This window comes from Rana temporaria, chromosome 2 (genome assembly GCF_905171775.1).
Source record: "Rana temporaria chromosome 2, aRanTem1.1, whole genome shotgun sequence".
Taxonomy (NCBI): Eukaryota; Metazoa; Chordata; class Amphibia; order Anura; family Ranidae; genus Rana; species Rana temporaria.
In genome coordinates this window covers 241,838,654-241,855,494 of record NC_053490.1, presented here as the reverse complement: position 1 = coordinate 241,855,494, position 16,841 = coordinate 241,838,654, and the positions used below count along the sequence as shown (strand labels likewise).

Below are 16,841 nucleotides of genomic sequence, written 5' to 3'. Positions count from 1 at the left end.
ATGAGGGGAAATCTTGCATAGAGCTCTAGACCAAGGGCGATTGATGGTTATTTAGCATTTTTTCCATTGGAAATAATCAATTCAACAGTTGTCTCCTTCTCACCAAGCTTTTTGCTGATGGACTTGTAGCGAACAGATGTAATAGTGACCAGAAACATTTTGTGTGGCTTTCAATAAGATTTTTTTTTTTTTTTTTTTTTTTTTTTAACAAAAAAGGATAGGAAAAAAATTAATTAGCTGTAAGGAGGAATTTGTATGTCTTTGCAGTACTATCTGCAAGTGCCAAGATATTGCAAGGACTTTCAGGAGGACTGAGACCAAGCACTGAAGAGCCAATTAATCCAGGGGTTTTATTGGCTAGGTTCTTATCTAGGTGATATACTGATAAGGAAGCAAAATGGACCTTGAGAGTGCTGAAGGCTAAGGCCCTTATCTTTGTAAGGGACACTGAGGCAATCTGCAGTTGGTATTGTAAAAACATGGAAATGCAATAGTTCTAGGGCCAAAACAACTAATCGATTCACCGACAACTAATCGATTATGAAATCGATTACCATTTTCATAATCGATTAATCGGCTAGTAACATAAAGGGGTTAAAAAAAAATAGGCCCTTTTATAGTACAAAAACAGCAAATCGCTACGGTAAATATTACTCACTGTCCAACAGTAAAACATTAACCCCTTACAGTAGCGATTTGCTCTTTTTGTACCAATTTTGCTTTTTTTTAACCCCATTATGTTACTAAACATCTCAGGCTTGGGTAACACCTCTGTGATTTTTGGTGCTTTTTGCAGAAACACATTACAGTACACTGACATGGTTTCCTATGGGACACGTTCACATCCATAATTTTTTTTCGGCTGCTACCTATTTGGAAAGGGCAAGGTCTTTTTTTTAATGCAAAACTGTGCCATTTGTTTTTTTTGGTTCAGTATACTTCAATGGAGAAGCTGCAGAAAAGTATGTAATGCGTTTTTGCGGCAATTTGTGTTTTTTAATCTGCCCAACAACAAATTGGCCAAAAAAATATAAAAAAAATGCAAATCACTGCAAAATTACCTTTTTTTTTTAGGTTATTAACCGATTAATCGAAACAATAATCGGCCAACTAATTGATTATGAAAATAATCGTTAATTGCAGCCCTAAATAGTTCTATTAAATATAAACAGCCAACAACCTTCTCATCAGGAGTTAAAGCAGTCTTGTGACTTCTATCAGTGTCTGCTTAAAGCTTGTAGGAGTTTTCGTTTTCTCCTTATTGTCCTATAAGGCTGCAGGACCCCTGAACCCACCTGTCTGGACAGTGCTTATTGGCCCTGTGATCACATGCACGCTCACAAAAGTTTTTTTTAGTTTTCCTCTAGCAATACACACCAAACTGAGCATGTGCAGCTTGTCCCCTAGCCTTTGTTCTATCAGCAGATGTATTGGAGTCAGTAAAAGAGGAGGATCAGAGGAGACCAGATCACACAGCCTTTATACACAATGCAGAAGATTAACCTTTACAGTGAGTAAAACAAGCATGCTTTACTGCATATACAAACCAATTTTACTGTTGTGGGTTAAGTAACACCAAGATCCAACACAATGGATAACTAGAATTTTACATGACACTTTCACAATCTTTGGTCTCGGTCGAGCACACTTTACTCTCAATGTGCTATAGTAACTGGTATCCATATACTAAGGTCTTCACTTCTCTAGCCTGATCACAAATTTGAGTCTCAGTTAAAATCAATTTTGCACATAATTGTGTTTTACATTATTACCCAAGACAAACAAGATTGCGCACACACAAAAAAGTTGCCATGCTTTATGCTTGTACACAATATTTAGTTTCATCCACATTACTCGGTCAATTTATAGCAAGCATTTGCAGGAGGCGGCCGATAATAAAATCATCTCACTTCTTTTCTCCCTTGTATGTTTTGTCATAAAGAATATTACCTTGGCGAGGCGACCAGACTGGAACAACGCGAGAACGCCAAAAAAATTCCCAAAGGCTGCATTTCTGATCAATTTCTGAAAATTACAAAATTATTAGTGAGGGCTCGGGTCAAAAGCAATAATCCTAATTCAATATATTCTGCTACTAAAGGAAATGTCACATTTGCAATCCTACAACATGAACAAAAAAAACAAAAAACAAAAAAAAAAAAAAAAAAACTGTTTTATAGTGTAACACTCTAAAGTGCAACACTATTATAAAAAATAATAATTTTCAATAGAATGAGGGCAGGTTAAAACTTATTTTATTCTCTGCCTATGCTCCTGCAAGGAGATCTGTCCTCATCTCCTGTCTCGATGACCAGACCTTTTCCCCCCTACCATAAGAAATATTCAGGCCCACGGGAAGGAAGTCCAAACAAAACAAAAAAAAAAAAATATGGATGTGAGCACTTACCTTTTTTACTCTCTGAAGGTTATATTTCTCATCAATGTATTCAAATACTGTTGTCAATGGGATTTCTTCAAAACACTGCACAACCTTTGTGTAAAAAAAAATAAAATAAAAAATATACATATTTTTTTTTACAAAGACAAGGATTTACAGTTATAAATTATTTCTGCAAAGTCCAGGGATGGGGGAAAAATAAATCACAAAATAAGTAATAGTTTGTAACCGATGACTCAGGACTTACCTAAATCCATTCTCGGGTTTGCTACTGTGACTAAAAACTGTATCAACTGTAAGTGCCTTACTTGATTTGCCTGCCGTTTGCTACTTCAAACAAGGATACCACATACAAAAACAGCCACACTACACAAGCACCCATACAGAACATTATAGCCTCAATACACAAACTTTAAAACACAGGGATAAAAAGTTCTGTGTCTTTATTCTCAGCCATGCCGCTATTTTATATATCTTTTTAAAAATAAAAAACATTTTTGGGGAAGATGTTATGTTGACTTTGTGAGCAGAGCTTGCTGTATCCACAGCTGTGATTTCCATTAAACAGTAATATAAAACAGACTGGATTATACAGGAACATGGCAGTCATTTACAGCAACCACTTTTCTCTTCTTGGGGAATAGTCTCCTTGCACCCAATTATCCATTATTGCTTTTTGGATGATGGCACCCTTATCATTACTCTTTATTCATTTAATCACTTAAGACCCAGACCTTTATGCAGGTAAAGGACCTGGCCAGTTTTTGCGATTCGGCACTGCGTCGCTTTAACTGACAATTGCACGGTCGTGTGACGTGGCTCCCAAACAAAATTGGCGTCCTTTTTTCCCACAAATAGAACTTTCTTTTGGTGGTATTTGATCAACTCTGCGGTTTTTATTTTTTGCACTATAAACAAAAATAGAGCGACAATTTCGAAAAAAAAAAAAAAAAAATTTTTTTTTACTTTTTGCTATAATAAATATCCCCCAAAAAAGCATATAAAAAAACATGTTTTTTTCTCAGTTTAGGCCGATAGCTATTCTTCTACAAAAAAAAAAAAAAAATAATAAAAAAAAAAAAAATCGCAATAAGCGTTTAACGATTGGTTTGCGCAAAAAAATTTATAGCATTTACAAAATAGGGGATAGTTTTATGGCATTTTTATTAATATTTTTTTTTACTACCAATGGCGGTGATCAGCAATTTTTTTCGTGACTGCGGAGAATTTTGACACATTTTTGGGACCATTGTCATTTTCACAACAAAAAATGCTATAAAAATGCATTGTTTACTGTGAAAATGACAACTGCCGTTTAGGAGTTAACCACTAGGGGGGCGCTGTAGGGGTTATGTGTCACCTCCTATGTGTTTCTAACTGTAGGGGCAGGGCTGGACGTGTGACGTCACTGATCGCCTTTCCCTATATCAGGGAACAGACGATCAGTGACATTGCCACTGAGAAGAACGGGGAAGGTGTGTTTACACACACCTCTCCCCGTTTTTCAGCTCCTGTGACCGATCGCGGGACACCACGGCCGCAGTCACGGAGCTTTGGACTGGGTCGCGGGCGCGACCCAAGGAAGGGCACTTAAAGAGGATGTACAGGTACGTGCTTGTGCCCAGCCGTGCCATTCTGCCGACGTATATGTGCAGGAGGCGGTCCTTAAGTGGTTAATTGGAGGTTTCCCTGCAGTTTAAAAAAACTGTTCCATTCCCAGCATGTGACGTGAATGTTGCGCTCAACCAAACTGTCAAATCCATCAAACAGCTGGTATCGTAACTGATCACATGTGCAGCATCATGGCAGTTGAAGATCAAATAGGAGGCCCAGATGGCAGCTTCTTTGGCTGAAAATGATAGGAGGGTTTAGGTCTGCTTTCAGGAACCAGCCTCAACACAAAAGGGAGAGAGAGTAAATATCTTAAAGCGGGGGTTCACCTTATAAACCCAAAAAAAAAAAAATATATATTTTTTCTTCTACCATAAAATCAGGCATTGTAGCGCGAGCTACAGTATGCCTGTCCCGATTTTTTTATCCCCGTACTCACCTTGTACTCGTACATCGAAGATACCGACTCCCCTCTGGGAATGGGCGTGCCTATGGAGACGGAGGATGATTGACGGCCGGCTCTGGCGCGTCACGCTTCTCCGGAAATAGCCGAAATAGGCTTGGCTCTTCACGGCGCCTGCGCATAGCCTGTGCGCAGGCGCCGTGAAGAGCCGAGACCTACTCCGGCTGTCTTCGGGGAGAGTGACGTGCCAGGGCCGGCCGTCAATCATCCTCCCTCTCCATAGGCACGCCCATTCCCCGCGGGAGCCGAAATCTATAATGTACGAGTACACAGTGAGTACGGGGGTAAAAAAATCGGGACAGGCATACTGTAGCTCGCGCTACAATGCCTGTCTCGATGGTAAAATCGTGTCACGGAGGGTGAACCACCGCTTTAAGTAGGTAAGTTGAGGGGAATTCAGTAAGATTGGTGGTCATACATAGCTGCACCAATCAGCTTCAAGCAGATGTAAACCCACATTTTATTTATCTGTCACAATGTAGAGTATAAGATTTCCTATCATCTGTGCCCAGTCTTGCCACAAAGAATTAATCCAGCTCTGAGCAGTCCTCTTTTTTCAGTGAGCTAAACGGACAAACAGGAGGAAACTTTTGTCCGTTCTTCCCCCTTGCTGTGAGTGACAGGTTATTTACATATCTCAGGCACTAGTCCGAGACAGGCATTATTTTTTAATTCCCACCCCCACTCCTTTTCTGAAGTCATGTGGTTACTTTTCTGGATTTTGACTGGATGTTGGTGATCATAGTAGATTTTAGAGTAAGGAATACACAGGAAAAAATGCATGTTGACAAGGGGAGTGTAGAGGTGGGCGGGGAGTCTATCGACATCACGACTCCACCCACCGAGCTCCAGACAACAGACCAACCCACAGAATCTGCAGTATTTCAGTTCTTATAACAGACATTTGACAGGTAAGGATACATGCAGGAGGCATTTTCAATGTGGGAATAGCCCTTTGTTTTGATCTCTCGGCCACAGTCACAGAGCACCCTGAACCGGAGAAGGACGTGCGGCTCGACACTGTTCTTGTTGATTTTGGTTGCCATCAAAATGGCCGGCACTTCCGATGCGATGGCAACCCGAGTGGTTGACGGCGCTGCGATTATGTTGTAAGGAGCATGCACGAGAATGGGGCGGGACAGGCGGTCCGTCCTGGTCACTCGCGTCACGGAGTCCAGGAAGTAACTGCTTGTGGGCTTCACATGCCCACAAGCAAAATGAGAACATCAGGAAAGAGATTTTAAGTCTCTTTTCACTATAACTCGGCCGATCAGCAACCGATATAAGTATGGTAAGTGAACTTAAATGTAACATTGTAATGCAGAACGAAATGTTTTTTTTTTTTTTTAAAGATGCGATTGGAATCCCGCTTTAAAGTCTAAACCTTTTTCTGACACTTGTTTCTTACAAAGTTAACATCAGATTTTTTTTTTTGCTAGAAAATTACTTGGAACCCCCAAACATATATTTTTTTTAGCAAAGACCCTAGGGAATAAAAGGGCGATTGTTGCAATATTTTGTCACACTGTATTTGCACAGCGGTCTTTTTCTGGGAAAAAATACACTTCAATAAAAATAAAAAAACAGTAATATTAGCACAATTTTTTTTATTTAATGTGAAAGATGGTGTTGCGCTGTGAGAGAATCGTGATCCATCTTCTAAGCAAAAAAATTGTGATTCTCATTTTAGCATTTTTAGAATTGTGCATCTCTATAGTAGTGTCCGGTCTACCTGATGCGTCAAAGATGAGAAAATATGACCAGTTACACTTACCGGTAGCTGGATTTCTACGATGTCTTACAGGACGGCACGCTGAGAGTAGACTGGCCACCTGACAGGAAACACAATCAAAAAAGAGGTTAAAAGGCCCCACCCTTCCCATGTGCCTCAGTTTGTAGATAAGTAACCGCTATTAGAACACGGTCCTAGGACCTAATAAAAAAAATAACTCCGAATAGCAGTAAATAACAGGGAGGGAAGTAGGCCTGCCGTCCTGTAAGACATCGTAGAAATCCAGCTACCGGTAAGTGTAACTGGTCATTTCTCCCTCGTCTTCCAGGACGGCACGCTGAGAGAAAAGCAAGCAATCTTTGGGCCTACCTTAGGGCGGGACCACCGTCTGTAGGACCTTCCTACCAAACATCAGATCTTGCGGTGACAGCAGTTCGACTCTGTAATGTCTGACGAACGTATTCTGGCTTGACCAGGTCGCCGCTTTACATATTTGTTCTATGGAAGCTCCTGCTCTTTCTGCCCAGGAGGCTGCCAGTGATCGGGTGGAATGGGCCTTGATAACAGGAACTGGTCTACCCGCTAAGGTGTAGGATAAAGAAATAGCCTGCCTGATCCATCTGGATATAGAAGCTTTTGTTGCCTGCTGACCCTTTTTCTGACCAGAAAAATTAACCAAAAGATGAGGGGAATTCCTAAACTCACTTACCCTCTCTAAATAAATCAAAAGACAACGTCTTACGTCCAAGCAATGAAAAGTAGCCTCCTTCTCATTCTTGGGATCTGCGCAAAACGAAGGGAGGACTACCTCCTGGGATCTGTGGAACTTAGTTGCCACTTTGGGCAGGTACAGAGGATCCTGACTCAGTACCACCCTGTCTTCAAAAACCCGAAGAAAGGGTTCCTTAATGGAAAAAGCATGCATGTCTCCAACTCTTTTGGCAGACGTGATAGCCAACAAAAAAGTAAATTTAAAGGAAAGTAATTTAATTGGAATACTATCTATAGGTTCGAATGGTGCCTTAGATAGCTGATTCAAGACTAGGGAGAGGTCCCAAGGGGGAACTCTAGAGACTTTTATAGGGGAAAGTCTGTCCCTGGCTGTCAGAAACCTCCTAATAAGAGGATCCCCAGAAAGGCTCCTGTCCAAAAAATAGGACAAGGCCGTAACTTGGACTCTCAAGGTCTTAGTGGCTAAGCCTAGTTCCACCCCATCCTGGAGGAAATCCAGGATGACGGGGATGTCAGGGTAGGAGATCCGTTTCGCGGAGCACCAGCGCGAAAAGACCCCCCAGATTCTTGCATAGATGAGTCTGGTGACTTTCTTGCGACTAGCCAACAGGGTTCCTATCACCTTTTCCGAACAGCCTCTCTGCTGCAGGTTCCACCTCTCAAGAGCCATGCCGTCAGGCTGAAGAATTCTGGGTTCGGATGAGAGACCGGCCCCTGCCGCAGAAGACCCGCCCGGGGAGGGAGAGGAAGCGGGGGAGCTAGAGCCCAATGTTTCAGGGTGGGGAACCAGGACCTCTTGGGCCACCAAGGAGCGATTAAAATCAGGTTGGTGTCTGAGGCGTTCAATTTTTGCAGAACCCTTGGGATGAGATTCAAGGGAGGAAAGGCGTAGGCCAACCGGAATCTCCAGGGTTGAGCCAACGCATCCACCCCCAGTGAACCCTGCTCTCGGGAGAGGGAAAAGAACCTGCTCACCTTTTTGTTCCCCTTGCACGCAAAGAGGTCTACTTCTGGGCGACCGAGCTGCTGGCAAATCCAGCTGAAGGTCTCCGGGCATAATTCCCATTCCCCCTGAAGGATGGGCTGGCGGCTCAGAAAATCGGCCTCCAGATTGAGGGTCCCTCTTATATGGACCGCTAGAAGGGAGGGCACCCTCTATTCTACCCAACTTAGGATCCTCAGGGAGAGGGCTAGGAGAGAGTGTGACCTGGTGCCCCCCTGCCGGTTGAGAAAGGCGATCGTAGTCGCGTTGTCGGAGAGGACTAGGACCTCTCGGCCCTGAATTCTCTCCTCGAAGGCTTCCAGAGCCTCCCCAACCGCCAATAACTCCCGGTAGTTGGAAGAAGCCCGCCTTTGCTGGGGATTCCAAGAACCCTGGGCTCGAAGTTCCTCCGTATGGGCTCCCCACCCCCAGCTGCTGGCATCTGTAGTGACTTTGATCGGGTTGACCTGACTCCACAGACGACCCTTTAAAAGGTTCTGGGGCAATAGCCACCATTGTAAGGTGTCTTTTACTGGAACCGGGATACTGACCCTGGTATCCAACGTCTCTTCCGTTCCCCCCCAAGATGAGAGAAGGAAGGCCTGCAGGGGCCTTGAGTGGAGTTGTGCCCAAGGAACTGCCGGGATGCACGAAGTCATCCGTCCCAACAACCTCATGATTTCTCTGAAAGAGGAATCTACAGCCGCCACTAGGGACCTGACCGCTGTCATAAGACCCTGTGCTTTGTCTTGGGATAAGACAAGCTTCCTTTCTAGGGAGTCTATAAGAAAACCTAGGTACATCTTCCTTTGTTCTGGAAGGAGAGAAGACTTCTCCCTGTTCACGATCCAACCAAGGGATTCCAGGGTGGTTATGACAGTGGCCAGGTCCAGAAGGAGCTGATCCCGACTCAGGTTGAAGAGCAAAAGGTCGTCCAAGTAAGGGACGAGGGAGATCCCCTTTAAATGTAGAAAAGCCATCACCTCTGCCAGGACCTTCGTAAACACCCTCGGACTGGAAGCCAGTCCGAAGGGGAGGGCCGAGAACTGCCAGTGCTGAACTCCTTGGGCAGAGGTGAGGGCGAATCTGAGGAATCTCTGGTGATCCGGACAAATAGGAACGTGAAGGTAAGCATCCCTCAAGTCTATTGTCACCATGAACACGCCTTCTAACAAGAGGCCCCTGAGACTGTACACATTCTCCATACGAAATTTTTTGTATTGAAGATGAACATTTAGGGGTCTGAGATTGATGATCAATCTGAATTTCCCGAGTGGTTTGGGAACGACAAAAATATGGGAGTATACTCCCTGGCCCTCTTGATTTGGAGGGACTGGGACTATGACTCCCTGTTCGGCCAGGCTGGCAACGTTCTGGGAAAGTCCAGCGGCTTTGCGAGGATCGCTTGGTAGGTGTGTGAGGAGAAAAATGGGGGGAGGAAACTGGCGGAATTCTAGCCTGTAACCTTCCCTGATGATCTGAAGGACGTGAGGACTCCTGGTTATCTCCTCCCAAGCGGGAAGGAACCTGGAGAGCCTGCCCCCTACCCTCTCGTCACTTGGGATCCTTTTCACCAGGCTTGGGGCTGGAAAAAAGGATCCCACTCTTTGGCTTATCCTTTCCAAACCCCCAGCGCCTGCCGGGTGCCGATTTCTTCCCTGGGGGGGGGGTTTTCCTCTGGTTGGGACGAAAAAACTTCCCCCTATTTGCTCTAGGTTTGGAGGGAAATTTATTTCCTTTTTCAGAGGATCTCGCTAGGGCCTGATCTAATGCGGTGCCGAACAGGAGGGAACCCTCAAACGGAATCGCACACAAGCGGTTTTTTGACGCAAGGTCGCCCCTCCAAGTTTTCAGCCAGACAGCTCTCCTAGAAGCATTAATAAGTGCTCCAGTCTTGGCTGAAGCGCGAACCGTCTCAATAGCTGCGTCTGCCAAATAGGCTACCGCACTGCCGATCACCTGGAGGGACTCTTGAGTTTCTCTAGACTTGGAAGAACTTGCTAGATGATCTAACAGCCTGGAAGTCCAAGCGGCAGTGTTCCTTGCGACGCATGCTGAAGCTAACGCAGGACCCAAAGCGGCTGCATTGGCTTCCCAGGCTCTACGGAGGGAGGTATCAGCACGCCTATCCATGGCATCCCTTAAACTCCCTGCATCCTCAAAAGAGAGATCGGATTGTCTAGAGACCTGAGCTAAAGATGCGTCAAGACGAGGAACTTTAAAAAAGGTATCCTCCACCTCATCTTTAAAGGGGCAGCGGCGTTTCCAGGTCTTAAACTTGGGAAGTTTCTTTTCTGGCTCAGCCCATTCCCTCCGGATAATATCCTTGAGGGATTGATGCACTGGGATAGTCTTAGACTGAGGCTTAATTAAACCCAAATACATCCTGTCCTGGGCTGAAACCTGCTCCGCTGGATGTTGGATCTGCTCAGAGGCGTAAATGGCTGCGAGAAGACCCTCCATATCATCTGCGGAAAATATATATTTCCCAGACCTGGCATCCTCGTCCTCTTCCTCCGCCTGGCTTTCCACCAGGCCCTCGTCCTGAAGAGTGACCTCAGAATCCTCGGAGTCAGAGGAAGGAGCCTTCCTAGTTCGCTGGCGGGCCAGCCGCGCAGAAGTGGATCCCTCCTGGGACGAAGGACCAGGCACAGGGGGATCAGACTCCCTACTTTTCAAGGAAGATTTAAAATCCTTGAGAGTGGCGAGCATTTCTGACTGCACAGAGAGAAAATCCTTCATGATTTGCGAGGTCTCTTTCCCAGCTAGTTTAAGGATACACTTGGAGCAAAAGGGTTTGCTATAGTCTGTCGGGAGCTTATCATTACAATTCCCACATTTCTTAATTTTTTTAAGGGGTTTAGTAGATCTACTGGCTTCCCCCTGGGCAGAAGGGTCCTCTCCTAAAACATAATGTAAAATAGAAAGGCCCATTAGCAACATACTCTCACAGCTGAGGTTCTACAACAAGAGGGGGGGGGGGGGGGGGGAAGCCCCCCACCCCCGAACACAAGGAGGACTCACCCCGGGTGGACTCCTCAGCAGCCAGGTCTGTCAGACGGTCCTCCATGATGAGGGCGCCCGGCCCTTCTCTCTCCCCGGCTGCGTGTTGCTCTGCCTCTGCTGTGCTCTGCAGCGAAATGTGGCATCCGTCGGTGGAGGCCGCCATCTTGTAGGGGCGGAGTGACGTCACGCCGTCGGACGGCGTGCGCGTCATCAATACGCGCCCAGCAAGTGACGGCGCCGCTCGGAGCGGCGCCCAGCCCAGCCGACACCACGCTGCAGAGGGGAAGTCTCCCTGTAAGGTAGGAGGGAAGACGGGGGGGGGAGAGAGGTACGGCCGCCTCAGAGCACTAGGGAAGCCCTGCTAGCTAGGAGGCTCTGGCGTCCAGGGAGGCACTCTTCTTAGTTAGCACTTTCAGCCTCCCTAGACCATAAAGAAGGGATACCCCCCCGGGAAAGTGCAAGCACCTTGACCGGACCCAAAAGCACCCAGTACCTGTGGTCTAGACTCCGGGGGGGGGACCACCAGCCCCAGGCCTTAGGTCAGCTTGAAAATAAAAAACTGTTTCGCTGTAGGGGAAACACAATCAGAAACTGAGGCACATGGGAAGGGTGGGGCCTTTTAACCTCTTTTTTGATTGTGTTTCCTGTCAGGTGGCCAGTCTACTCTCAGCGTGCCGTCCTGGAAGACGAGGGAGAAACATTGTTTTTAGGCTGGGATTGCACCTGAACGATGCTCCAGGACACATGTGTTGCTGTGTGTTTTTATGCACATTACCCTGTGTTGCAATAGGGCAGACCACTTATGTCAATGAGTTGCCTTCCTACGTCTAAAACTCAGCAAACTAGTGCATGTTTTTATTATTTTTTTTACATTGTGCCATACCAGAAAGCATTGTACTTTGTTACCATGCATTTTGTCTTAGTTTCTCGCACACTTTTGCAAGGTTCAATGGGGTGGGGGTCCCATCTTCACCATGTTACATGCTGCACCCAAAATATGGTCTAAAAGTTGGAGTTAACCTTTAAACTTTCACCTTGTACATTTTTCCATCAATGTTGATAATCATCTTTGTGACAGTTTAGTCAGTAGTAGTCTGGCTGCATACAGACAGTGGACACATGAAGGCTGTTAAAAACACTGAAGCAAGACTCTATGGTAATTATTTGTATCTGTAGACATGCCTGCAAATCATTCAACTGCACTTTTTTGTGTCAACTGTGCACTTATTTTAAAAATAAAAAGTAGGATTTAAATATAGAGCACTCAGAACAATCAGAATAAATGTAAACCATTATCAGCTTTGAAATACAAACCTGAGCTAATGCCAAGCTGAATCCTGGCCGCGCTGCCTCACGTGTAGCTGCCAATCCATCCACAAGTCTTTTGAAGGAGTATTTCAGCTCATCTTCCTGTGTGATGTGTAAAATATTAGCAATTTCAAATAAATTAACAGTCATTCATAAAGCATTTTCTGCTGTACAAAAAAAATAAAAAAATATATGATCTACAGAGAGATTTAGCAAATGCAACACAGAGGCTGCATAACACAAGTATAACAAACATGCTGTACAAAAATGTAACCAATTAAAGTTTTTTTCTATGCCAAACTTCTCAGTTCTGCGTTACAGTCAGTGTAGAACTCATATTGCAGCTTGTTGAAGAAACTCAAGGCCACTTGTCTTGCAGTGAAATAACGAAGTTTGTTCAGTCCATTCACACCAAACACTGTGCTAAAATGCATGCATTTGTGTTTTAAAGGGACATATCCCAGACTGACAATTTTGAATGGAATGTCATACCACCTTAACATGAAAAAATTAGGCCCTGCACAATTTTCTTTCAGCATAGGGAAACATAAAGCACAAAACATAGATGTGTGCACTGCAGTGTGCTGTCGTGCAGGTGTAGTGCAGCTCACTGTTGAATTGGGTTGAGCTACAATTACCTTAAATGTCGATACACATCTACAATGCATTACGTTGTATTCCTGCAACGTATATCATGATTTGATATGTGCCGCCCTTAACCTTGTATGTGTATAAAGTGCTAGCTGTATACAATTATAACACAATGTCACCTTGCACATGAAGGGAATCCCTCAAACCCGTTATACTCACCTTATGTTTAACACCCCGCCAGCCGATCGCTCCTCTGCAATCAGCAACACATGAGAAAATGCGGCATGCGACCCGTTTCCCTATGATGGTGCCCAGGCGCCAATGGCTAGGCCCAAGCACCAACACGACCGGGGGAGTGATGTTGCCAACACAGCTGATTCAGTGGCGGCTGCAAAAGAGGAAGCAGCTGCAATGTAGCAAGGATTGTATGGGAGTCCCCTTTAGGCTCGGCTGACACTGGTGCAATGCGGGAACCCTGCGAATCCACTGCAGGTTCCCACATCGCACAACAGTTCACACTGCCCTATGCGAACTGCTGGGGAGTGTCATACAATGTTAACGACATCCCCATTTCAGCTCGCATATCACACTCCGAACGGACAGTTTGGATATGAATCGGATCAAATGGGTGTGAACACCCATGCAATCCGATTCTGGTGCGGACCAAAAAAAGGGTCCTGTGCGTGTTTGGTCTTAATGCGGTGCGATTTCAGCCAGTTTGTATGGCTGAAATCGCATCGCAAATTCATTGCATGTGATCTGAACAGCAACGCGGTGAGAATCACATACGATGTCTGGCATCGCACCAGTGTGAACCAGGCCTCAGAAATACTGTCACTTCGCCTTGCATTGGCAATGGGACGATTTACCAGAATTAGAGTGCAAAATCTGGTGCAGCTGTGCATTGTAGCCAATTCGTTTCTAACTTCAGCTTGTTCAATTAAGTTCAGCAATAAAACCTGATTGGTTTTTATTAGGGTTGCACCAATACCACTTTTTTTTTTAAAAGACAGTACAAGTGTAAATGTCATGCGACATTGGCAAAACGTGTCAGTTTTTTTTTTTTTTTTTTTATGTATACATTTTGGTTATTTTTTTTTACTATTTTCTTTTTTTTTTGGTGGGGGTGGGGGGTGTTATTGTCGACTGTCAGTGTTTTTACAATTTAACTTTGAAATATTACAATTCTCTTCTTTTATTATTTTTTTCAGCCGAGTTGGGGGGGGGGGGGCTTTGGTGAAATCTCAGGGGTCTAAACATAAACAGACCCCTGATATCTCCCCTTTGAGAAAAGGATTGAGGACACAGAATCCACAGCCCATTTCTCTGCAGCCTCAGCTGCAATGAAGATGAATAGACAGAGGCTCAATTTCATTCGAAAACTGAAACATCATAAACACAGGTTACAATGATTCAGTTATGCGTCAGTAACTCTGTCCACTCAGAAAAGGAAGGAGATGGTAAATTACAGATTTACTGGCTCCTTCCTCTACTCTCCATCCTGACAGGTCCAGGGCATTGGGGGATCGGAAGACCACACAGAGAGCCAGGGAAGACGCAGAGGGACCCAGATAATGACACAGGGGGGACCCGGAGGACAAAACAGATAGGGACCAGGAGGACACAGGGGGAACCAGAGAAGGACCCATGGAGAACAGAAGGGGACAGCCAGGGGTGATCGGTGCTGCTGTGGGGGCAGTTAGAAGCACCAATCTCCCTGACAGCCACGAGAGGGAGGAGGAGAACTGGCTGTCAAAAAAGCTATACAGGGAGATCAGTGCTTGTAACAGCCCCTACCCTTGCACTGATCACCCCTGAAGATGCCCAAGTATTGGGTCAAACACCAGAGCATTTGCACAAGTAAAAGTACTCATGCAAATGATCAGTAGCGGTACCTTTACTAGCATCGGTGCAACCTTAGTTTCTATGCAAAGCTGCACCAGATTTTGCACTCTCCAGATTTAGTAAATCATCGCCAATGTCTCTATAAGATAAAGGTTACCCCTGACGCATTCTAGTGTGATCCGACCAGATACACTGGTTGAGTTTCACTAAAACTGGTGCATTGAAAATCTGGTGCAGCTTTGCATACTGGCCAATAAGGATGAGCTCCGGCGTGTTCGCAAGTTACACATGCAGAGCCCGCCAGGAAGTGTGCACGGCGCTGCGCTAATCACAGCCAGGGAGACATTTCCCGATCTCTGCAGCCGAGCATCGGGTCAATGTCTCCCTGGCTCTGATTAGCGCAGCACCGTGCACACTTCCTGGCGGGCTCTGCAAGTGTACCATTCAAACACACTGGAGCTCATCCTTACTGACCAATAAGCTTCTAGGTTTTATTGTCAAGGTTAATTGAACAAGCTGAAATTAGAAACTGGATACTATGTACAGCTGCACCAGATTCTGTGTGCCCTAGTTTTATTAGATCTCAATAGCGTTGGAGTGCGTTCCCATGAGATTGGGGATCCTTTTGTTTCTCAGGAACCTGCGGAAGGGTTAAGTCAATGTTTCTCAACGCCAGTCCTCAAGGCACCCTCAAATGGTCATGTTTTCAGGATTTCCCTCAGATGAAACAGCTGTGGCAATTACTAAGGCAGTGAAACTGATCAAATCACCTGTGCAAAATAATTGAAAGCCTAAAAAAATATGACCTGTTGGGGCACCTTAAAGGACTGGAGTTGAGACAGAGACACTGAGTTAAGTTTATTTTTTGGCAAGACACGATTTTTGTGTGTCATTTAGAACAGTATGCTCCTAAACCCCAATGAAGATTGGTATCAGTCCCTATACAATGTTCATCTAAAATGTTGCACTTTTAGATAAACAATGTTTACTCATGTTAATGGTGGGTGTATCGTAATGTCCAAATCTCCCTCTGTGGGCTTCAATTCCTCTTTGTGTGTCACTTCAGTGTTTAGCACCATTTTAAAAAACGTTCTGGACCCATGTTAAATCTATGGGCTTCCGTTTACATCAGAGTACCTCTGATCCATCGCATTTAGGTTGGATCTTTTTTACTTTTTCCAGACCTGGAAGAGGGAAGCGGATATAAACAGATGCACACCCATTTACATATGCCTGCCTATGGAGCTTCCAATCAAGTCTGGCTGTCAATTTTTATAGTGGATTGGACCGGGTATGTAAAAAGGGCCAGAGTGCCACTTTAACTAGAAAAACATGAGAAAAGTCAAATCTAAGTATACAATATTGAACAGATCATGACATGTCACCATGTGCGTCTCTGATTGATGAGTCACAACTATTTCCAGGACGATTGAAGATTTGGAAGTGTCCCTGGAAGCCAGAGAGTCTGGCTATGGACTGCTCAGTCACTAACTAGGAAAAGTGACATGGCCATGCAGAGAATGGAACCAAAACACGTGTTTGCAGAGGTGCCTACAGCTCACAGCCCCCCACTAGAAATGTCTGCGCTCCGCTGGGCTCACCTTCTCGCTGGCTTTCAGATACTCAATGAGGTCCTCTGTGGCCTTCAGCCTCACTTCCTGGTCGGGCTTGGCGATGTCCCAAAAGAAGTCCAGGAACTGTCTGTTCTGCTGTAGGACCCCACGAACAGCGGCCAGCCTGTCTTCCTTCGGTGCAGAAACCGCTCCGTCCATGTCTGAGAGCGCAGCCATGCCGTCCTGTACCACACGTGTGAGCAGGCTCTTCCGGGGTCGTCGCGCATGCGCTGACTACACCAACGTGGCTGGAAGCGTACACTTCTCTGCATCTGTTGAGGGGGTCTGGCTGCAGAGTGGAGCTCCATTGATGATAGGAAGCATGTGTCCTCCATTTTTTTTTTTTTTTTTTTTTTTCTGAACTTTATTGTGAATCGCTCATGTGACAGTGGAGCTCTAGCTGCAGAGATTCACAATAAAGTTCAGTAAAAAAGTGGAGTGGAGGCCACATGCTTCCTATAATCGGTGGAGCTCCACTCTGCAGTCAGACCCCCTTGCATCTGTTCAGTTATGCAGGGTGATATGTAATGTAAGGGGTCCAGTGGTGCAGGGTATTGTGT

The 16,841-nt window shown here is 45.2% G+C and overlaps 1 protein-coding gene across 1 annotated transcript in view; it reads right to left on the bottom strand.

Annotated features, from left to right (window-relative positions):
• Window positions 1-16,561, bottom strand: part of MYBBP1A (MYB binding protein 1a) — an 84,578-nt gene extending 68,017 nt beyond the window's left edge. The window contains exons 1-4 of the mRNA XM_040336707.1: window positions 16,270-16,561; window positions 12,239-12,334; window positions 2,408-2,491; window positions 1,951-2,025 (exon numbers count right to left, since the gene is read on the bottom strand). Coding sequence (XP_040192641.1) covers window positions 1,951-2,025; window positions 2,408-2,491; window positions 12,239-12,334; window positions 16,270-16,458 — 444 coding nt within the window. The 5' untranslated portion in view covers window positions 16,459-16,561. The remainder of the gene's footprint in view (window positions 1-1,950; window positions 2,026-2,407; window positions 2,492-12,238; window positions 12,335-16,269) is intronic.
• Between the last annotated feature and the right edge of the window lie 280 nt (window positions 16,562-16,841).